The sequence below is a fragment of the Etheostoma cragini genome, chromosome 13 (assembly GCF_013103735.1).
Source record: "Etheostoma cragini isolate CJK2018 chromosome 13, CSU_Ecrag_1.0, whole genome shotgun sequence".
NCBI classification, from domain to species: Eukaryota; Metazoa; Chordata; class Actinopteri; order Perciformes; family Percidae; genus Etheostoma; species Etheostoma cragini.
Window position 1 is genome coordinate 21,590,349 of NC_048419.1, and position 24,322 is coordinate 21,614,670.

The window sequence follows — 24,322 nt, forward strand, 5'->3', positions numbered from 1 at the left end:
TGTTGTTTTTGTTGTAATCAATGAATGGTTCTCAGACTTTTATATTATAGAAGAAGAAATTTTGTAATTTGTCGTAAGAACCACAGATTTGAAAACTCTAAAAACGGAAGTCAAGCTAGAGCTAAAGGTGCTAGCTTGAAACAGACTAAAAGTGACAGTCGGTTACTTTTTGGATAGAAAAAAGTCACATTAGCATGACCGTTATTATTAGATAGTAGTAATCGATTAGAAACAGACAATACAGTTAAAACAAATATAAAAATTAAAAGGAATATTGATGCATACTATTTCTTATTTCATGATTAAAATCTATCTTGTGTTGATTGCATTAGTGTAATAAATTGAGTAATGAGCCTTTGAGAGCAATTTGTGCCACAGCTGGGTGAAAATATAAATAATAAAATGCCTTACATGACCTTTATTAAAACTTTCACAGCAACATGTAAACTTGTGCAAATCCTTGAATTGGGAGAACGTATGCAAAGAGTGCTTGTTTCTATTAATGCTTACTTGCTAGAGACACTATTAGTTTGTGTGTGTGGGTACTGTGTTTAGCCTACACATACTGTATTCTTTATTTCATTTTTATATTATTATTATTATCATTAAATTTTTAACTTTTCTGTATTTATCTACTTGTTTCTGCGCGTACTGCTGCAACATATACATTTCCCCTCTAGGGATCGAAAAAGCTTATCTTATCTCTTTGTTCTTCGAGGTCTGGCAGTGCGAGACTCTTCAGTACAATGAGGCGGGAAATGCATTTTATTTTGAAGGTGTTAACAGGAAGTCCAACGCTTGACAATTAGTATGGTTGAATTGACGCTGCTGCATGCTGGCTGATCGCATCGCATTCCAATGTGAGCGAGATGTAACCGCTGTGCGGACTTTATGTTTCATAAACCGTCGTCAGCCGCATTTTAAAGGAATAAAATGTCCAACTTGAAGGAGTCAAACACTTGCCCTGACGGCTACAGAGCTTTAAGCACAAGTGAGCTTAGGGAGCTTTTACAAAACGACGACAAAATGGACCAAATCCTTCGACTCAATGAAAAGGTAAGGTATCCTCTGTTCCCCCAAAGAACCAAAAGTGCCTTAAGGAATTTGAGCTGTTTCAACGCTTTGTTAAATATCTTCTGGTAGCTAAGGATGCGGTTTCAGGCATTTTATGTACCGTTTTGTGTTCGCTGGAAATGAACGTTTATGTCATTTGATGTACGGTGTGTAAACCAAATCCTCTATACATGGCTCATCGATCGTCTGCGTGGCGAGTGGTTGGATTTCCAATTCGTTTCCATGAGCATTGCTTCTAATATTTGCGGTAAGTTACTAGTTCACGTTCTTAAAGCCAATATTAAACTAAGGGGGTTATTTATTTAAGCGTTTCTCTGTACAAGTGATTGTTTTAATTTGTGAGCGTTCTTATCGTGCAGGAAGCATCATATCGAGATGTTGAAGACCCCATACGCGCCGTTATATGGCTGGAGTCCTTACACCGAACTCCCTTTTGAAAATCTGGCAATTAAGTGTTTCATCCCTTAGAAGACTTACACATGAGGTAGAAGAAGACTTGAGGAAAATATTAGTGTTCTTACTGCATACTACAAAAGTCGGCATTACTTGAGCACACATAGCAAGACTTATTTTAACACAATTCCAACTTTAACAGCTGGCCGTCTTCAGTCCTTCCATCGAAAGATCGGTTGGCGAGCAGTTCATTCTGAATTAAAATATACTTTTACTGTAGCAAGTTGGGTCTTGGTGTATTGGATCAATGCCAAATTGAGCAGTGATCTCTTGGCAATTAAAAAACATTTTAATTATTACTATATTGTATTATTTCATGAGTGTAGCTTTAACATGGCAAATAAAACAATGCCAGATTTTTAAAAAGGAATTCCACGTGCCTACTCCCCATGTCAGAGAGGCACCTTTCGAGGCTACATTACCACACACACGCTCACTCAATCTCTCTCTCTGTCTCTCTCTCTCTCTCTCTCTTTCTCTCTCTTTCTCACACACACACACGCACACGCACACAGAGAAGATGTACCAGGGATTTTCAAACTTTTTTAATGGTCCTCATTTTGCTTAGGTTTGCCTCAAAGAGGGCACTGAAACAGAAATGAGTCCCAGTCCGGATTCAGTAGGCTATAGAATTGCATGACTTTCACAGCTATGGGTGGATTCATAACAACAGTGTGTCTAGTGAAACATTACAAAGCTGGGTGGGTGGGTTATTGTCGTCGTCATACATGTTCTTTCTGTTATTGTACCAACTTCCGGGAGTTAATTAACTAGGAGATTCAACATTTGATATTCCTGTATCCCCCACTTTGAGAACCAGATTTGTGTTGCTCTCTTCAACCATACTCTTCTGCTTTGATATGACCAAACCTGAATGTCATGCGATTCTGCTGCCTAAGATGTGACATTTGAAACCTAGCTCTGTGAATGAATTGGGATGATGGAGCCACAGTGGTTGGATCTCACCAAGAGGTCATAGAATACTCCCCCCGGGAGCAGAGCAGTTTGACTCAGAGCCATGATCCAGAGAGCTTGGGGGTGTTTTAGCAACTATTCATTCAGGCTCCCATTTGTCTGTCATTAACTAATAATACAGAGCTTGAGTTGTGCCGAGGACAGTTGTCCTGTAAGTAGCCTGTCTCCCACTAATACACTAGGCCTGAGTGTTATCCTCACTGGTATAGCCATGCAGATTTATTTGGTTAGCACAATTTAGCTACAGGACAATTCAAAGTGCTTTACATAAAAACAATAAAAACATAAAAGCAGATAATACACAAGAATAAAAGTTACAGTGCAGTATAAGGAATTAAACATTAAGGAAATCAACAATCATTTAGAGAAAGGCAACATTAAAAAGAAAGGTCTTCAGTCTTGATTTAAAAGAACTGAGAGTTGCAGCGGACCTGCAGTTTTCTGGGAGTTTGTTCCAGTTATGAAGAGCATAAAAACTGGATGCTGCTTCCCCCTGTTTAGTTCTGACTCTGGGGACAGAAAGCAGACCTGTCCCAGGCGACCTGAGAGGTCTGGGTGGGTTCATAGTGTAGCAGATCAGAAATGTATTTTGTCCTGTAAAAAAGTCCTGCAGTCAATATGTTACTTAAAAATACCACACTATTAGCATCACAATATACTATAAGTTCCAAAAGTACTCAATATGCACATTGGACCACTTACGATTAATACATATTATATTATTCAACTGTTATTATGGCTGAAGTAATGTTTTCATTACTTTAATATTGCAGCTGGTAAAGGTGGAGCAGCTTAAATGGACTTAGTTACTTTCCACCTGGTTATCATGGCCAACTGGTTCCACATGTCTCATCTCCATATGAGCTCTTGGTGCTTCATTAATCTCATGTTAATGGTGAACGTTATGTAAACCACTGAGTGTAATCATTCATGATGATTCATCATCATGAATGCTACAGCCTTATTGGGGGGGAAATCCTTGTGTTTTCATAGCTTGCACACACAATAAGCTACATGTTATACATATTTCCAGTGTAACAAGAATTGCACCAACAAACTAAAGTATAAAAAGTCATATCAAAAGGGAAGATAAAACATGTAATCATTTGGACCTAAATGCTTCTGCAGCATTGAGTATCAAATGCATCATAAGCTACTATTAAACGTCTGCTCAGATTTACAGTTTGGTTTACTTATTCTTTGATCAGAGAGTTCCATATTAAAACCACAATTTAGAAAGTTGAGATTATATTTAGTTCTTGTTTGGCTGATTGTGTTTAGATATAATTACAGAAAATAAAGGGTTACTTGAGAAGATCAATTCCACTCTCATATCTATCTATTTAATATAACCAGCAGGGGGTTAGCTTTGTGTGGGCACTACTTACCTGGCTCTGTCCAAAGACAACAAAACTAGCAACCCCAAAACACATTTTCACCTACGATGACGAGCTGTAAACACAACACTGACAATATAATCTCCTTATAACTTTTGATACAGTGAACTTCTCAGCAATCTGTTTCCTATTTATACATCCAGCAGACATGCAGCAACATTAGCATATTCAATATCTTTTATCTCCGTGTTGGTGTCCACCATCTCCTGAGCAATATGAGTCCTTAGCTGCTTAATGCTCCACTATGTCCATCAGCTAGTGTCTGTTGTGTATTGCTGACTAGGTAATGCAGACCAGGTTAATCAAAACTTTTCAAATTGCACATTGTCGTTCAATCAGTTGTTTTTATAAAAAATATTAATCATAGCTGCTTTAAGCCTTCAACTCATCCAAAATGGTGCAAAGAGAGAGTTAAGAAGCTGGCCCTTCATTTATTTCAGTTAAAGACAGGCCTGGCGTTCTCTTTCAATTCTCTTTCATGGAAAAGACGTTTGAGACCCCCTGTCAGTGTCATTGCAGACCGTCAATTTAGGGGTGAAATGTCATTTGATGGCTTTGGACTGCAGAAGCCTAATTAAGCTTAAGGCCTATTTAAGAATAAAGAGAAACGCATATTTACTGCATTTCATGTGGTCACACATGTTCACAGAAAACAACAGTGCTGCTGCTCCTCTTCTCCTGACACTTAAGTGTTCCCCGAGTGTCATTTGTCAAGGATGGTAAACACTGTCAGCTCAGCTTTACAGCCCGTGCATCAAAACCCCAAAAAACGCTCCCTGAAGACTGCAGCAGTTGTTTGATAAATGATGCAGGCTAGCCAAAGCAGGAAATGGAGCGTCCATTTAAACTCCCGTTTGAGAAAAACAGGACAATTGATTGGACTGTAGGTCTGAAACAAGCTATGTTATCTTATTCTTGCAGGGACATTTTTCAAACTGGACATGAGCTCTGTAGTATCTCTTTCTGCACTCAGACAGACCTTCTTTTGACTACAGGGCACATTCTACAAATTCCTCTGAACTTAGGACTCGTGCATCCTTTGATAACCCGTAAAATGTGAGACAGATGCACCGTAAATTCTGGACTCAATGAAATGGCCTTCAGTGACTGACTGTTGAAAGAAGGCAATTGAGCTAGAAAAGTATCCGGCTGGGCAGAATCACAAGAACGCTTTGACTTGATGGGTTAGTCAAAGACTATTACGATTTTTGCCGTGTGAGGCTCACAAAGTGGCTTTATGTCCGTGTTTGAGACGCCAACGATTTCTTTACAGTGATGTCGTGACTGCATTGTTTGGCAAGACTTAAAGGGAGTAGCATTCATTTTAATTATTTATAGCTTTCTTATGTTCTAGTGAAAGTGACCCCTCCCCCTCACATACACATACCCAGACCACCATCTCTCAATGCCCAACAGCAAAAATCCATCCCAATGACTCAAGGATTATTTGCCTTGGTTTTGAAATGTCTAACTTTCAAGTCCTTAAACAAACGTCATTTTCAAGTTAAACAGCATAAAAGCTGAAAGGGCTTTTTAATCCAATAGGTTTTGATTTTAAGTAAAAATGCCTGTTTGTATGACATTAATAGTATTCCAAATGGACCTACTTAAAGTCATAAAATGTCATGCAGCAGTTGATTGGAGAACAGGTGTCTGTTTTAAGTGGTTGATGTCTCCTCTTTGAGATGACTGGAAGGATACCAGTCTAATTCCCAGGGCTGGCTTTGGGGTGATGTGCACCAAGAATGTAACTCAGTGACCCTCTTCCACTTTCAGTAGGTGCCCTTCCCCATCAGGTGATTCAGTGTCCTGTGCCGCCTCCATTTGCCTTAGCGGAAGAAGGCAAAGCAGTTTGCCTACAACAGTTATTCAAACAGTTAATTGTGTCAGGGAGCTCCCAGCTTTAAAGTACACAAAAAACTCATTTCCTCTGGGGTGATTCAGGGTGTTTGAGTTCATGCAGCTGTAGTGGGTTTAACTGTGCATGTTGTATAGGAAACTAGAACCTCTTTCAGCAATTTATTGCCAGTCACCAAGATAATTTTTCTTTAGAGAAATAAAACATTTATATAGTGTTTTTTTTGCATAAATGCACTCGGCACCTCTTTGATGCTACGAAAAAAGATTGAATGGGTCCACAAAATGTCAGGGAAAAGTATGCATCACAATTTCCCAGAGCTCGAGATCAAGATCTTCAGATGTGTTGTTTGTTTGATCAACAATGCAAACACAAAGATATGTAATTTACAATGATACAAAATGGAGAAAAGCAACAAATACGCACTACTACACAGTCAAATCGCATGCATCATAGAATAATGTGTTGACTTTGTACAGTTTCAGGAGCTTCAGGTGGACAGGGAGATGCTGCAGACGACCAATCGAAGCTTAGCCGAGGAGAGCCTCGCCCGACAGCCCCGACTTTATAACGGCAAACTCCAACTGGCGGAAAAATACCGGGAACTGTCCAACCTGGCAACCACATGCTGGGAAAAACAGAGTCAGCGTGGTGAGTTTGACCCACCACTGAAGAAACAAAAAGAAGGAGGGGTGCTGGGGGGGTGATGTTTTTAGTTTAATATGGGAGGCCAGTGGACGATCGCTGTTAAGAAGAGTGTGGTTGTGATGACAAGGTCACTTTTCCGGATTCCAGGACTGGATGGTCTTGCTAAGTGAAGTGTAGCACTGAAAAACTGCTTTCTAAATCCATTTTTCTGGACCTATTTCTCTATGACCTTAAACAGCTGACTATTGTTGTATTTCTTATATACTTAAACGACCACAGAGCTCTTATAAAGTTTTCTCTAGACTTCAGTGAAAAAGAAAAGGGTCCATCCTAACCACTGAAGGTTAAAACTAATTATACATGATATCCCACAGTGGCTCCTCATTGTCTTACTGCAATAAGACACACAGACTTAACTGCAAGGTTTGACACATAGAAAGCACAATTCAGTCACTTTTGACTTACTGGTGTAGCAAATAAGGGACATTTCACATCAGAGTACAGAAAAGCTTTAGAGCGTCAGTGAGACAAGCCTTCCACTGCTCAACGAAAAGCCTCAGCATGACTGGGGTTTGGTCATGGGAACGAAATGGAGCATATCAAATGCCAGCAGGAAGCTTGCAGCAGTTGTCAAGGAATTTGTGGGGTGAAAGGGGCCTTGTCTTTGTTTAGGCAAGTCATGCTTTTGACGGGCCTGCTATAGGGCAGCACCGGAGGATGTCTTCCTAAGCCTCTGTCTTAAATTTTAAGCCTCATGGGCAAGCTTTAGAAATTCCTCATAGTGTACAGAGCCAAGCCAAGAACAGGTGATAAAATAAATCCTGCTGCATTAATTTACAGAGGTAATGTCAACTACTACTTATTTATGGCTGTTGAGTGTAAGCTTTTATGGAGCAGGCCCAGTTTTTGGTTTACTGTAATGAAAGGATTTTGTGCTACAGCCTCAGCTGCCGGCCAGTGATAGAAGTTGGGTGGAATGTTAAACTTCCTGTCAATGTGTGTGCGTGCATTACACAGATGCTATCCCACCTCCCCAGCAAAGCAGGATGGGAGGGGGTCTCTTCTTCCTCTGCAAAACATCTGATTTTCATTTTCTGCAACAAGGGAAGAGAAAGCCGAATGGGGAGGGCTTTTTTGTATTTTGAGGCGAGAAATCACAGCAGAGACAAACTAAAGTGGATCAAGGCAGACAGCTGTATTGTTTAATACATCCTGCTTTTTGGTGGATGGGAATCTGTGACCAGAGAAAGCTGGAAGAGTGTGATGTGGTTTTGGTCCCCAGGTAATGTTGAGACCTTGAGCGTTTCGTAATGTCTAATCCAGGCAGTTTTTCACAACTATTATTGGCATCTACAGTATTTCCCTCTGCCTTTTCATGCTGGTAGCCTAGTTGCTAATCACCACCACTAACTTTTGAGATAGAAGATAAAGATCATATTCACAAACATGCCCACACATGACCCTGCTCTTTTAAAGAAACACTGTCTCTTACATTGCATAATTACATTTACATGCTCCTGAAAGAAATGTTATTGCTGCCAAAAGTACTTTCAGAGACATTGACTTTAAGGGAAATGGTCAGGGTGCATGGTGGGCGTAAAAAGCACAGAACTTTGGTTTAGGCAACAAAAAGTACTTGGAGTGAAAAATTGTGGTTTTGGTTAAATGTTGATAAAGTTAGTAAACTAAACACTTTATCCTGTGCCTTAAGTCACTTTTGAAATTTTCAATATCAAAGTGAGACCATGATATTTCCTAAACTAGAGCTAAGCGATATGAGAAAAATATCTAGTTGCAATTGTTTTGACTAATATTGCGATGTGATTCACGATATTTGAGGGAATTAGATCAGATTAGATTCAACTTTATTGTCATTACACAGGTACAGGTACAAGGCAACAAAAAGCCTTGTATGATGATTTTTGATTTTTGTATCATTATTCTAATTTTCATTGAAAATTATCAACATTTGGGCACCCGGATAGCTCAGTTGGTAGAGCGGGTGCCCATATATAGAGGTTTACTCCTCGACGCAGCGGGCCGGGGTTCGAATCCAGCCTGCGGCCCTTTGCTGCATGCCACCCCCCCTCTCTCTCCCCTTTCATATCTTCAACTGTTCTGTCAAGTAAAGGCCTGAAAAAAGCCCCAAAAATAATCTTAAAAAAAAAAAGAATTATCAACATTGAAAGAAATTACAAAGATTATCATGTGATTTTTGCAAGGACCTTTACCAAACGAAGGATTTTTTCTTTAGTCTGTAGGATATTATTTGTAGGCCGGGACATCTCTGCAGCACCACAATACTTAATAATGGTTTGACATATATTCTGCCATTAACCGATATTGCGCAATTTGGATATTGCACTAGTCTATATTGCGATTTTGATTGAATTGCGATTAATTGTGCAGCCCTTTCCTAAACCTTAACTTGCCTGAACCAGTGTTTCGCCTAGGTTGGGGGGGTTCCGTTCTCAATTTAACACACATTCATGAGTTGTCTTCCGAAATCAACATTGAACCACTCTTTACATCTGCATGAGTTGGATCCTCCACCGCAGCGTGTCATTACGTCGTCCACTAGCAGTCTTGTTTTTGTAACTGTTTTTTAAAAGCTTTTGCGGTTGACAGTTTCCTGGTTCAATGCAATGCACTGCTGCAGAATTAATATAGGGGAATCACAGTGGATATGTGGCATTATTTTTGGCATAAAAAAAAAAAGCTGTTTTTGTCCTGGTGGGGGGTTCGCATTGGCCTGTCCTAAGAGAAAAGAATATAAAAAGACATGTTGTCAGGGAACTTTTTAGAGATTGTTCTTGAAAAAAAAATCACTCTGAGACACTAACTAAGCAATATTAGGTCATGTATTGGGCCTATTTTTTTATATAAATGGATAATACGTCAAATGTTGACAGCATCAGAATACTGTGAGCTATTTTTGGCGCAGCCACGGTGCTATTTAAAACATCCACACACAGTGTTGGATATGGTGTCACTAACTATGAATCAAAGAGTAAGAGCTTCTTCTAGATTTTGAAGGTAACAGTTGACAGTACCAATTTATCAGCAGCTTCTGTCAAGTTGTTTTATTTTTTACACTCTTCAAAACCCAAAAATATAGCTTTGTTCTTGACTAGCACATCCTTAATTAAAATGGCTGATGGCAGATGTTTGGTATTTATCTCTGTAGCGTAATAGTTCTTTTCTGTTGCGACTAACAACCATTAACTATGCCAACCATGCCACTAAGACAGCTTTGAAGCAACTTTAACACCATTTGCAAGCCATGTCACAACAGCCTCCTGTTTGGCTGCTGGCATCAGTTAAGTCAATCCATTCTAGGAAGACTGTGGTGGGTCATTTGATGCCAGTGAATGGTTTCAGCTGTTTGACTTCTTCAGTCTACTGACAAACGGCTAGACTGCACCTTTCCACTCTTCCAATCTTTTATCTCCTGTTATCCATGTGCCAATCTTTTTTTACATCAGAAAACCATGAAAGTGCAGAAATTACACAGTAACACACAATAAATCCTCCACACACCCACTAGTTCAGAATAATGCTGCGTTCCAGGCAACCTGTTACTCGTGTTTTCCAAACCTTCTACCCGGGAATGTGCCCTGGAACGGCAGTCAAGCCCGTGACTTACTCGTACCAGATCGTTGTAATCCCAGTTACAGTTTTGACATCTCACACGCACATAAACAACGATGTCGACCCCTGTTGATGCCGTAGAGATGCTGGTAATTAACGGAGAGAAATAGAAATAAATATACAACGTAAAGTAATTTTGCACATTGTAATCAAAATAATACACATACAGTTGTGTACTACTACAGGTTATGTTTATTATATAAAGTCCAAACTATGTTGCCGACTAGAAATAGCAAGTATCAGCAAGCGCTAGCTAGTGTCAGGGTTAGTTAGCCGCTAGCTAGAATAGTTTGTCGTGACTTTGCTTGGAGCGCTGCCATCTTGTGAGTCGTGACTTGAAGTTGTAATTTACGGGCAAAAAACTGTGTCTGGAACGCACAAGTTCAGGTCACAAGTGCAGGTCATTTTCTGAACATCCTACTGCAGGACTGTACTTGCTTTGTCTTATTTTTATACTTGTATTTGTGATGTTGGGTGTGGTCATCAGAATGGGATTATGGGCTTGTTTGTTGTCATCATGGCAGACCTAAGTGAATGTGAACTGTGAGACAAGGCTTTTATATTGACTTCCTGTGGGAACCCAGCTGACTGTTTTGTAGCTGGAGAACAAAGTGCAAATGGTGTCTCATAACCAAGCTTTTTGTTTGGGACTTTCCGTATTCAGATTTGAATAAAAGCATTATTCAAGTCACTTTTGGGTTTGAAGGATGGAAAAGATCTGTTTGTGTCTTTGTGTCTCTCAGCTGGCCGCAGACATTTTAGATTTATGAAGTGTTTTGCTGCCACTATCTAACTGTGACATTTTGGGACTTATCTTATCCCAAGATGATTGTGATTAGTTTAAAGAAATGGAAACAACCCGAAGCGTATTTTTCACCTATCCCAGAATGTATATGGTGTAGCCAGACCTTGTTCCACAGCCCCGTGGCGATAGTTCTGGCAATGCAAGACTACAATGGCATTGACTGAACAGGCCAAGGAAAGATCATCCAGCCAAACAGAAGAAAATACGTAATATGCCATTTGTGCTGATAACACTGTTTGATTGACAGGTCTCACCACAGTGGTGAGTGTTGCAAAGGAATAGAACAGATGGTGGCAAAACTACATATTGTTCTGATATTGTGATTACAAATGGTTCTGTCAGAGCGTGGCAGTATTTAGCTCAGATTCATGAACTGACTTGAAAAGAGCAAAGTGTTACGCTCAGTTTGTTTTGCACGAAGCTGTGAAGCTGTTATCACACTTGTGTTGGATGTTACACAAATCCTCTGAGGTTGCCGTGCTTTGACGCTGTGTTAGTAGAGGACAAACATGAGCCTGGAGTGCTGCAGGGGTATAATTCACTGCTGACTCGTTGGCTAATTTTCAACCCTGGGATACATCCATGCCCTGCAATGGCCCATCTGTAATAACCTGACCTATTTGTGTATAATCAGCAGCAGAATGCCTGCCCAGCGTGTTAAACTGCATTTCTTCACTTGATTTCTCCTAACCATTCGTTACAGTAGAGTCTGTTTGTGTTGTTTCCAGCTGGCGCTTCATCATGTAAGTTGCATTGATATCTGTCAGCCTTTGACCAGAGACAATGTAAGCAGCAGCCAGGTCATGCATGACATGTGGAAATCTGTTGTGCTTAAGGGCAAGCTGGACACTGTAAGAAAAGCCATTGTGCACTGGTATTTTACTGACATTTCTGTTCATCACAGTAAATCAGTCTTATCGTTATTTGCATTTTTCAAAGAATTGTCTCAAAAATAAATGAGCAGTTCCACTATCTTGTGATTGATTTGCACACTTCACAAAAAACATCATTGAACTAAATGAGCTGCATAATGGATTAATGCCTACAATGTAAATAAACAATTTAAGTGAAATACTAGTCAACCGGTAGATGTGTTTAATTAGGCATTCAAAGAATAACGTTTAATGTCATTCAAAACAGGAACCTCTGCAGAAAAGATGTTGATAAGACTGTAGCCTTTTGCAGGTGTTCAGTGTCACAGTGTGGTATCATTACACACAACCATCCACTGTGTTTACCTTCATTAAATTACATGTAAATGACACCAGTCTGCTACATTAAAACCACACACAGTACACAGCTACACACACACAGACTGGTCCGTTACAACTCAGTATCCTGCCTGTTTATGCGGAAGATATTGAATTAGCAGAGCACAGAACAGACTGTTTTATTCTTAAAAAACGATGATGTAACCATTTACAATTTGAAAGACAGTAGAATTATAATATGATCGTTGTTTGCCTAATACATTAACACATACCAGGAATTTGTTAATTAAGCTTTTTTTTAAATGCTGAAAAATGCCAATCGCCATTTCTCAAAGCCCAAGCTGATGCCTCAAATAACTGGTTTTATTGAACCAAAATCCAAAGATTGTTAATTTATACTGTAGATTGGGTTATATTTGTCCAGGTTCAATGGAGATGAATGAGGTTTCTTTTTAGGTCCTCACAGCAAATTTTCAGGAATAGTGTCGATGATGTTCTAAAATTTGCTGACAGTGTGTTCTGAGGATTATCAGCAATTATAAGGACAATTTCTTCAGTAGAAAGTACTTCCAGCGCAAACCGTTGAAGGGCATAAATCTGGATCAATGCTACATAAGGGTTAAGTAGGAAAATATGTTTTCCATAGTTTGAACATTGTTAACTTTTAACAGCGGGGCCAAAGAGAGGTGATGCCAGTTGGTCCATCTGTTTGACCAACTGCTGTCCATCCCTCTGTGTAGATCCGTCTGTGAGTGTAATTCAGAATGGTTTGGGTTTTATCTAGTTTCTCCATTAAGTCAGAAATGATCCCTGACAAGCACTCTGGTCTTTTGCAAGGTATCTTCATTTTTGCTTCAATTAGCCAAAGATATCATTAACTTTTACACTTTTAGCCGTGTCTCACTTAGCTTGTTTTATGCAACCAACAGTTGAAAACCCCAAAAATGTAATATCATTATATGAAGGAGACATTGCTATTAAATCAGTTCTTTTAATGTTTAAGGATTTATTTATGTTCACACTTTTTTATAATGTTTAATCAAGTATACTTAAATGTTTCAAAGTTCTATCAGATGCTTAAGCACCCCAAAGATGGAGAGGGTAGGGGTGAATTTTCTTTATTACTCACCTGTTAAAATGATATTCAGGTTTAAAATGTTGCATAATAAAGGGCGCTCCGCTTTCCCTCTTGCAAAACCTTTACCCAAAGCCAGTTGCTTAGTCCATAAGGGCCTTTCTAGGGAAACATACAGATAAACTGGGGTTATAGCCTTAACAGTGCTCAAACAAGCAGTGCGACTGCCTTGACTCGAGGGCCGGGCAATATGGAGAAAATCAAATTTCATTTTTAAACAAATACCTCAATATTGATACCCAACGATATTGTAGGGTTGACTAGTAGTGCTTTCACAAAATATTTACACAGTGAGATTTTTAATAAATAATCATCAGTAATGTGGATATAAGGACTAAGTGGGTAAAGGTAAATAATAGAACAGTTACAACAGTCTGGTTAGTTCAGAAAATGAAATCACTCTACTGTAATTTAGCCTTTAAAACCAGGAAAAGACACCACTTATGCCATATTATGATATCCAAAATCTAATATGATATCTAGTCTCATATATCGATATGATATCCATTTATTGCCCAGCTCTACTTGACTCCTCATCATATAATGTCTGCTCCCAGACGAAGCGTGGTACTAATCACTCACTTGTAAGTGCAGCACTATATGCTGTACGCTCCACTGGCCTCTAGGTCAACACCACACCCCCTTCACTCTGCACCTCCTCAAATGTAGGTCACATACAGCTGCTGTGGGTGTATTTGTTTGCTTGACTGTCACCTCTCATTACACCCCCATCTCCCCACATTTGCTGTGTGGGGTCATAAACAGGGCCATTCCTTAATGCTTGCTTGATTTTTACTATTGGATGTTCACACATTGATGTCCAGAATGCAGAAATGTAACATGGAGCGATGGATTATTAATGCTGGGGTGACAGTGTTATAGAAAACAGAACGTACGGTGAAGTTTGTTGAAGCCAATGGGTTTTCTGCTCAGAAAGCTTCTAAAGGGTGTTTATTACCTTTAAAGATCTTTGTGAATGATTTGGCTGCCAAACTGCATTACTTCAGTGACAAGCAGGGAACATTTAAAGCAACTGGATAAAAATTACAACTGCCTCCATACAATGGCTATTTTCTCTCTTTCTGTAGAGATTTACCTCAGAGGCTTAGAGTTATTAGGTCATTACTCTGACCTTTATCTGCCCCTCAGGCTCCATTGAATCCAGTCTGACTTGTGGGGGGAGCAGGGCTGTCACAGCATCTCTTGGAGCTACAAGACACACTTGGCAGTCGGCTTGGTCAAGCCTGTTTAAAATGATGACCGGCCGCAATCCCCAGGAGGTGAACACATGCTAAGTATTTGCTGTGCTCGTACATATTTATCAAGCCAGCTGTGGCTATTTCTGCCTGTATGTGTTAGTTGTCACATAGATGTGGCACTAGTGGAAGTGTTTTTCATGATAAAATAAGCAAATCTCAAGCTGGGCTACAAGTTGAGCCCCATAAAGACGTTATGTAAGCTAAGATTAGATAAGCTTTTATTGATCGCCAGAGGGTGAATTTGGTTGTTGCAGCATCACAAGGACATAAATTACATAAAGGAAAAGAGAAAGTCAAAAAAACAATGAGAGGTATATAAAACTTAAATAAGAATAGAAGTGGAATTAGAAACTCTACAATTCAAAAATGAGCAAATTTGTTTACATTTTGGCAAATTGGCAACATTAAAAGTATGCCAAGTTATATATTAGCAATTCCTGTCTGCGTTTTACCCATTAAGACAACTATCACTGGATTACTTTGATACTAAAATTATGATGATTGTCAAGTTCATAAGTTTTCACAAGAGTCTTTTTTCAATGAATTCTGTGGACATTTGAGGTAATGATATCCTCGGGAAGTTAAAGTCACACAGAATCTAAAGATATGTGTCTCATGTCTGTTTGGTTAGATTTGACTGAGTTATGAGTTCAAAGAGGAAATGCACATTTCTAACGCATTTCAGGCATTAATGGATTTAAAGTACCTTAACAGCCTTTATGAACCGGGAGTAACAGCTGTTGACCATGTTGATGTAAACTCTCCCTCACAATTTGAAAACCTTTTGCTTTATTATCTTTTATTAGCAATGAAGAGATGACAGGAAATGAAATTCTGCATTCAGAGATTGGAAAACAACATAACTAAATGTTGTGGTTTATGGTTTGCACCTGAACCCCAAGGCCACCAGGGCAGCCCAATCAAATTTTAATTTAACTTAACTTAGTCATAGCCGTAGGACATATCCATAAATTTAATATATTTCAAGGCTCTGGGGATTTGCTTAATTTTTTGTTTTTACAACTTGGGTCACATTTTGTAGTTTTGGCCACCATTCATATCAGTAATAACAACATTGCACTGGCCATTTTGACTGCTGGGATCTGGGAACATGGTGACAGTGCTAAACACAATCAGGTTTTATTTGCACTCACAGGTTAGACAAACTTATATGAAGGGAAAACAAAGGTGAACAGTAAAATTGTTTCTTGCAAGCATCTAAACAGTTTGCTGCCCTAATGCATCACAGTGACAAATGGTGGGAATCTCTGGCCACCTCAAGATTCGATTCAGATTTAAACAATTCGATTCTGAACCAACTATAGATGCGTCTCGATGCAACAATTTCCATGCATTATTTAAAAAATATATATAGCTATAAATCTGAGTTTGATAGATTTTGACATACAGTATATGTTTCGACCACTGAAGTTTTTATTTTGTTGTCATTCCATGCTTAAGCCTCAAACATGCTTGTGAAAGTCACCGTCTCTCACAGTGATCTTCCACGTCAGAGGCTCCGTCATGTTTAAGAAGGAGAATTGGCTTCTTAGAACATGAAACATGAGGTGGTCAGATGTCATGTGATAAAGTAGATCAACAGCCTTTGTGTTTTGTCTGATTATTTTATGCATGTCTTATTAGATCATGTGAATGTATCATGCATAAAACTGTTTAATGTTTATTTATTGTTTCTGCACACTAGCCTAAACTCTAAATTGTTGTCCATTATCCCATCCTCTCTCAGTCACTCTGTTTTCTTATTTGTGTTTTCTTTCTCTGTCATTTTTGTTGAGGTATGATGTTAAAGCGAGCTTGGATAAATGTTAAAAAGTTTTATAAATTTAAAAGAAGAGGAAAACATCTAACTGTTGTATTTGAGAATATAAGGAGTAGATGGCAAAAATGACATTCCAAAATGGGTTTCAGTCTCGTGGTCGAACCAAACTAAAACCAGCTTCCCAGAATATCTCAATTTAATATTTACAGGCTCTGTTTTCCCTTTTTTCTAGCCAACAACTGTCCATCCCAGCACCACCATCTCCTCGTCAGCACATACCCTCAAGGCTCTTTTGTGATTTGGAAAATAATTTTCTCTGCTGTGGTTTCTTGGTTACTGGATTTTTCTTCCAACCCCAGTGACGTAATACCTCATCATCCTCTCTACAAATGCATCAGTGATGTGTCTTTGTCTTTGCAGAGGCTCGTGTCCAGAAGCACAGCCTGCAGACGGCGCAGAACCTCCTGCAGGAAGAGGTGGCACATGCTGAGGAGCAGTCCGAGGTAAAGCAAACAAACAAAAAGCTCCTAAAATGGATCTCTTATTCTCTGTTCTTGGGGAGAATCGAACAGTCTTTCATCACTTTGGCAGAACAGTGCATGATTCTTGAACAGCCTGCAGTCTAGCTGACAGCCCACCCACTTCTGTGCAATCTGATCTCTAAAGACACGAGGCATATACATAGAGGGAGCAGTACAACAACGTCTGAGTGCAACTAAACCCACTCCTACCATGGCAGTCTCTGCAGAAACCCCTGCACTAATTCTTCATGTGTTCTGTCAATCCTGCATTCAGATTTTACAATTTAAGGATTTTGTATATATCTATATTTCATCTTGGGAATGAAGCAACATTATTTGCCCCTTTAAAGAAAGGGCTAAAGAAGCATTTTTTTAATGTTTCTCCAAAGATCATTTACTGCATTCAGTAATTTAAAAAATACAATAATAGATTTATTTTATGGACTGCATTGAATTTTGGCTGCAAAATGGTTGTGTTTTTGTTCTTCCAGTTAGACTTTCAAGATCAAATCACGTGTTGGCTTTTGCATATCCTATCAGGCAAATTCCTAGTAGGCTCTGTGTAAACATGAAACATATAAAAGTGGCAACATCCTTGTTGGAATAAAAACAATTATATTTGGATAGTCTGCATGATTTATTTTTCTCCTGAATATGCATCACATACAAAAAGCTTCTTCTGTTCAAATGATGCATTTACAAGTAGTCCTGTTTATATCTTGCATGTTCTTTTGGCATCGATTAGGACAGCGAGGAAGAGTTATTCACAGATGAAACCCACACTGCTGCTCCAGGCTTGGATTGATTCGCTCGGCACACCTCCCCCACGTCTCACTACACCAATCAATACCTCCATGGCTCGGTCATTAGAAAGCCTGTCCCACTCATTGATTAAGCAACATCCAGAACATGCCAAACAGCCTCGCTCAGCCTCAGTGCATTTGTACATGAGACGGACATATCAGTAAATGTTTGGTACAAATCTGTTATTTCATACCTTTGATCACTCGATAAATAAACTAATAGCAGTTTGAAATATATGTGCGTCTAACCGTAGCTCTGTGTTTTAGTAGACCTGAATCAATACGTAGTCTTTGTCTCTTTGTCTGTGACTATCTAAGTTGTTTGAGATTTGGCACTTGGAGGATTTTTGTGACAAGAAAAGCAGCAGTTTCCAAAACCCCTTTCAGAATTCAGAAGTAATCACAACCGTCACTGTGACTTTGAAATTTGGGACAAGCTTTTTTTCCCTTGGTCCTGGTGTCAGACAAAAATCCCTGCCTTTAAAGACTCTGGCCGACAGTTTCTGCTTCTCTTGCCTAAAGTCAAACAAGCTTCCTTGTTAGGAAGATTTCTTGTCAGGTACAAACATGAAAACGGATATCTGATGGAGGAAACAAAACTTCTCGTTGTCCTCTGTTCTCATATGAATCACTCATAGGAGGGCTGCAGTGGTTTAAATCACACCTCAGCATATCAAGTAAGCTTGTTTTGCCTATATTTTCACAGATGTGTGGGCACACAGACCGGTTTAGGTTTTAACTCCAGTTCGCAGCTTCATTTTAGCTGCTGATTATGTGTTAAAGCTGTCAGATTGCTGCCAAGAGGGGACTGATGTTCTCAGGAACTGCACAATGTTGTTTTTGTCATGCACACACAGGTACAAAAAACCCTTTAAAAAAAAAAAAGTTAAAGGTGCAGTGAGCGATGCTGCATTGAGATTGTTGGTATTTGAACTACCAAACAAATACAACCCCCCCCTTCAGAAACTCCAAACCCCCAGATTCATGGACGCGAATTGCCATAGCAACCACTTCTGTAAGTCTCTCTCTGCTGACTAACCAAAATATGGCAAAGTTGATATCAGCTGAAATTAGGTTGTGGATTAGCAAACTGTCGCTGCCGCTGTAAAGCCAGCCAGTTGGGAGCAGCCATCACAAACAAAAGCAAACAGACAAGGTTATTGTTACGGTCATACAACTTCCTTTTTTTAACTTTAATTCTATAGTCTTTTTTTCCTTGGATTAACATCAAACAACATACTATACCTCTGTGGCTTAATATTGAAGTATTCTCCAGCAGAAATCTTGATAAATCCACCAGGTTTCTTTTAATTCCCTAAACTGATAAAGGAAATTAAGTTTTTAGTTTTTGTATTATGTGTCAAAGATCAAGTTACTGAGAATAAAGAGATTGTAAACAGTGAGAAACTGTGTGGAGAAGCATGAAAATAAATAAATAGTAATTAGCTTAGTTTAGTTGACAAGGATCTATTTTGTTGGCATAAACTGATGAAAGATTATCTGCAATAACTAATTCAAATGAACAAGTTTAAGGGCATTTATATTTATGAATCAAAACAAAATATAAAAAATCAGAGACGAACAACTTGGATGACTGATCATTGTGAAATTTGTTCATCTGTATACTTGTGTCTAGGGTCGCATTAGATTAATTGATAAATCAATCTTCAGAATAATTTGTGGAAAAATCGTTTTGTCAGCAAAAAATATGGATATGTGTAACAACCTCAAAATATTAAGGTTACTGTCATAAAAGACAAACAAAAGCACCAAAAACTCACACTTGGAGGCTGAGATCAAAGAATATTACTCAAACGATCAATAATTTATAAATTCATTTTCTGACTAATTTTTGAATAATTAGTTACATAAAAAATAATGAGCTTTGCCTGTAACAGCTGTTGTATGTTGGCAGTACGGCCAATGACATTCACTGCGACCTAAGGTTGTTTAACGGCGCCCACACCAGATGGAGAAACTCTCCCATCCCAGTGGGGGAAGACACAGTGGGAGGAGATGTAATAAACCACAAACTCCATCAATCACACGACAGGGTGGGCCAGTGGCAAGTGATGCTAATGGAAGTACGTTGAACAATGTGAGAACTAACATTTATGGAGCTTACTTATTGCAAGTACTAGCTCTACTCAGCTCAGCTCAGCTCTGCTCAGCTAGACTCGGCCCCGCTGCCCCGTTCTCCAATTTCATCACAGATTTAGTACCACCTCATTCTGCCGTTACCTAACGTGACACACACAGAACGTTGAAGGTGTGTGGCTTTTAATTGTCGGCATGGACAAATTTAGTTCAGCTAGAGGCAGTAAAAAAAAATTGTGTTTTTTTTAGGACACCCCGTCTGTCGCTAGCAATGATGATGCAGTGATTAGTGACACTTCTCTCTGACCAATCAGTAGTCCACAGGTTTTCATGTCACCTTTTGGTATCGCCTCAGCTGGCTTGGACCCGTCACGTGGTACTAAAAACAGCACCTGTTGGCAGGTACCAGGGACTTTTTTTCTTAATGGAAAACCAAAAAAGGCAAGAAGAGGCAAGTCGAGTATTAATGGAAAAATGCCATTAGTCTCTGTTTTAGCCTTTAAAACTGACTTGTCTTTAAAGGAGTACGGCACCATTTGTTGAAATAGGGCTTATTGTGGTCTCTCCTAGCTTTAGATAGGTGGGCCAATGCATTTTTTGTCTCAGTGCATGTATTGTTTTAGTCCGGTGCAACTCCGGCAGCGCTGCCGCTAGTTAGCTTAGCGTAGTGAATGGAATCCTATGGTGCCAGTTGGCATGTTGTGAGGAAAAACAACAACAACAACCTAATAACGTCTTGTGGCCAGCGCAGATTAAGACTAGACGATTTCCTAGGCCGATATTGACTTTGGACTATATTGGGTGGAAGTACAGCCAAAGCACTGCTACATTGGCGCAGAGATAACGCAGCATCTTAAATCCCCCAACGTCCCTCAACATACCCGGCGGGAATAGTTGGACATTTTTCCTACATTAGACAGTTAATGCCGCTGAATAGGCTGATTTTGTGTGAGACCAAGAGGATGACTTCTCAGACAGTCAGACCCAATGAACAGCTGTCCACAGAGTAAGTGATCACTGTAAACACGACGCATGGTTATTTTACGGGACAGGTCAACCCATATTAGACCTGTACTCACACAGAGTTGCTGCGTGATATCTTGATGCCATGTAGGCGTGCTTCGGCTATAGGCAACTTCCATTCAATATAGTCCCAAATCAAAAACTGCCTAGGAAATCGTCTAGTTTTAATCTGCATTGCTATTTGTACGCATTGTTAGTATATTTAGATTTAATCTCACATACCCCATCCTGCTGCCGTAAATGTTTGTTAATCTGCAGCTAAAAATAGTACCCTGAAATGCAAAAATTTACTACTGTTTGATTCGCTTCAAACAACAGTGGCCAGCAGTTTAAAAAAATTCTATGCCTTTTATAAGAATTTTTTTTTTTTATGTTGTCAGTAGAATGAATGGGCTTCAGACAGGGTAGGGATGTCGTATAGTATAAAGGGACAGACGAACACATTGTTGTTTTTGTCTTTTCATGAGGTTTGATAAGAGAAACTTTGACAGTGACAAAAAGTAAAGAATAAAACAAGACTTATACTTTAAATCTCGGTGTCCCCTGGTTTAGGACATTTCTAGATATTAGTATCTTTAAACAACACTGGGGTTTTCATCTGTTGAGAACCACATTTTAGTCCTCATTAATTGTTAGACAGCAGGTCAGTCAGAGAGGAAAAACCATGTCACTGGGAAAAATCAGGTTACACGGGACAGTGAGAACACATTTAGGGATGAAACTATCAATCAGTTGCTTAGTTCAGAAATCCGTCAACCATTTGAATAATTAGTAATTTAAGACATTTTTTCAAGCAAAAATGCCAAACATTTGATGATTCCTTCTCCTCAAATGCAGGTTTTTCAGCTTTTCTGTGTGATAAACAGAAAATGTGACATTGTGATAGGCTGGGCGTTTCCTTTCATCGCACCACACTGATCTCACATATGATATGTAATACCTTACCTGAACAAAATCTTTGTCATGCAAATTTGATTTTGTTTTTGAGACCTGTTTATGTTGTTTATACAGGACCATGAAATTAGGATCCACTAGCCAAAATGTTTCTTTAATTCCTTACCCCTACTATGGATCCCTCACTTACATGACTGATGAAATGAAAATGTGAATAAACCCTTTTCTTTTTAGTCCCACAATTGGCTTTTAAAAAATCATTGTGGTTTATGCAATGATTACTTCACAAACATAACTTCTGTCTTCAATGTTCAGCTCAACCAGACGAAGCTTCTCACATCCTGGGAACACATACAGAGACAGATCACACGGCTTTCAAGCGTTGCCAAAAGTAACAGTTGCAGCACATGGATACATGGACCTTTTGTTAGCTGGGTAAAATGTACTCACAGTGAAATTGTGTAGCGGCCAAACTATGCCAAAGTTCGTGGGGAAACATGCCCGAGCTAATTAAATCCTCTTTATACTTACAGGAGTTTGTTTGAACACGTCCCCGCGGTCGGACTACCCTTTGTGTGTTGTCCTGTCCACTGATGTCGGTTTATTTATCTGCCCTGCTTCACAGGAGCTGCTGGAGAAATTCATGGAGGGAAATATAATCCTGGATGAGTTCCTGGACTCCTTCCAAAGCTCCAGGAAGACATATCATATCCGCCGGGCTCAAGTGGAGAAGATGCAGGAGGTCGCACAGGCCAAGCGGCAGCCGAGTAAAACCAAGAGAGCGGAGGAGAACAAAGGGGTTAAGAAGGACTCGGAGCAGCCCCAGGAGCCTCAGCGGCCCAACGGCTTCGTGGCACAGGGACCCCTTAGAGTGTTCCAGGTACGCTACGGCCTCACGCCAGCCATCCTCCTCCCTCATTACCCTGTTTCCCCACCTGCCTCAGCTCCAAGCTATCAAAGTAGCATCCCCACATCTGAACCCCAGCTGGGACAGACCCACATCCTCAGCCCCAGCACCCCTCTCCCAGGACACGGTCAGCCAGTTGGCCTCAGAGTCATCGGACAGTTACCGGGTGGCTGGCCGGCTAACGGGCGGCCGGTGAGAGTGCAGCAGCTTTACAGGCCGAACCCTCAACAGCCTGAACCCCCGTACCGATAAGTTTCAGGAGGGAGGAGGAAGATGAGAAGCCCGTTTGAGAGATCTTCCAAGACATGGAACCAAACAGTGGCTGTTAAAATCATGTAAGCAAAGACTGATCCAGAGACAGGCAGCACTGCAGACGTCCATTTCTGTTCTCCATCCATGACACACACATGAAACCAGAGCAGAGTCAGGTAGGCGGCAGGTGACTAGGAACCAGTAGGGAGGACTAGGGATGGGTTCCGATAGCCAGAACAGTTAAGCTCCGACGTTAAAGAATCTCTTATGAAACCTTTTATCTCTCCTTTAGTTTTTCATTTATAATCGAAAAAAATTAGACCAATCCGGCGGCCGATTTATGTGGCTTGCAAACGCCGTCACCAGTGGAACACGTTTACCCTTTGAGTAAAAGCAGAGATGTTCGGGTTAATCAGGGTCAGCAGTTGCTTCCCTTCTGTCAAGTTATTCAATCTCAAACCACCAGTCTGAAATTAATTCTGACAAAGATTAGGGAAAGAAAAGAAAAAACATTAATGTAGCGCTTCTGTCCGACCTCCACATTCTGGATGTATTTAGGTTGTGAACGTGAACTAAGCTGTCACTAAATATTGTAGTGTTTCTGCCTCCTCCGCTAACAAAAAGTGATTACATATCTTCTTATTTAAACCTTTATTACTTGCACATGTTTACAGCTAAACCTGAGATGCAATACGGGATTTCAAAGGATTCAGACTCTATGGAATGCTATCGAACCCAGTCCTTAGAGATGTTTGATTTTATTATTATAATTTGAATTTTATACTGTACACATAGGGTTGTGAAGCACAACTTCAACACTGAGGAAAAAAAGGATCCCTTTGTTCATTCATAAACTTTAGGTCAGAGAGAGGCTTTGAGAAGAGCCATCAGCATGAATGATGGCATCAATAAAGTGGTGTTTAATATAAACTCTCTTTGTTTTTCATGTTATCAAAGAATAACATTCATACTTGGAAATATTCCCAAGATCATGAATGCTTATATTAGATTGCCGCAGAGTTAAAACAAAAAACCGAGCAGGTGGTATTTATTAATAATTCCCAGACTTTAACCTGTCTATTATTTGCAGTGTCATGTGTGTTAGCATCACAAATGATTCCCCAAAGCCGTCTGCCTTCTAGTGCCATTTCATGAGCAGTGTTTGAGCTCACACGATTTATTTATTCATGTAAATCCTATTTTAAATGGCTGACTTCAAAGCTTCTTGTTTACCGTGCTAAATGAAGAGCTGCATCTCTCTTACATGGCAGGCTGTGTTTTTATCCCCCCCCCCCCCCCCGAATTGAGATGCAGAGTGAGAGGAATTTAATCTCTATGAGAACGCTGGCACTCTGCAAGCACACAGTGGAGGATGAGGACGTTTAGGAAGTTTCCTTATCATTTTACTCTCCTATTTTCTCATTATTCATCCTACAGCATCTGCTCTTAAACATTTGTCTCATTAATAAGTCATAAGTGCATGATTACAACAGCTTGACAAAGTACATGAAAATGCCTTTTGCAGGCTGGTGCCCGGTCGCAGTGCATGAAGCATCTTTTAAGATTTACATTGTAATAA

General features: G+C 39.7%; 1 protein-coding gene across 1 annotated transcript; it reads left to right on the plus strand.

Moving 5' to 3' along the window:
• The first annotated feature begins 794 nt into the window (after positions 1 to 794).
• Positions 795 to 24,185, plus strand: vps37d (VPS37D subunit of ESCRT-I). Its single transcript, XM_034890133.1, has 4 exons — positions 795 to 1,056; positions 6,237 to 6,408; positions 16,667 to 16,749; positions 22,210 to 24,185. The coding sequence occupies exons 1-4, from the start codon at positions 934 to 936 to the stop codon at positions 22,741 to 22,743; spliced, it is 912 nt and encodes a 303-aa protein (XP_034746024.1). The 5' UTR covers positions 795 to 933; the 3' UTR covers positions 22,744 to 24,185.
• The last annotated feature ends 137 nt before the right edge of the window (positions 24,186 to 24,322 follow it).

Coding starts and splice junctions, on each gene's coding strand:
- vps37d (XM_034890133.1), top strand. CDS start 934: ATGTCCAACTTGAAGGAGTCAAACACTTGCCCTGACGGCTACAGAGCT. Junction 1,057..6,236: donor TCCTTCGACTCAATGAAAAG/GTAAGGTATCCT, acceptor GACTTTGTACAG/TTTCAGGAGCTTCAGGTGGA. Junction 6,409..16,666: donor GGAAAAACAGAGTCAGCGTG/GTGAGTTTGACC, acceptor TTGTCTTTGCAG/AGGCTCGTGTCCAGAAGCAC.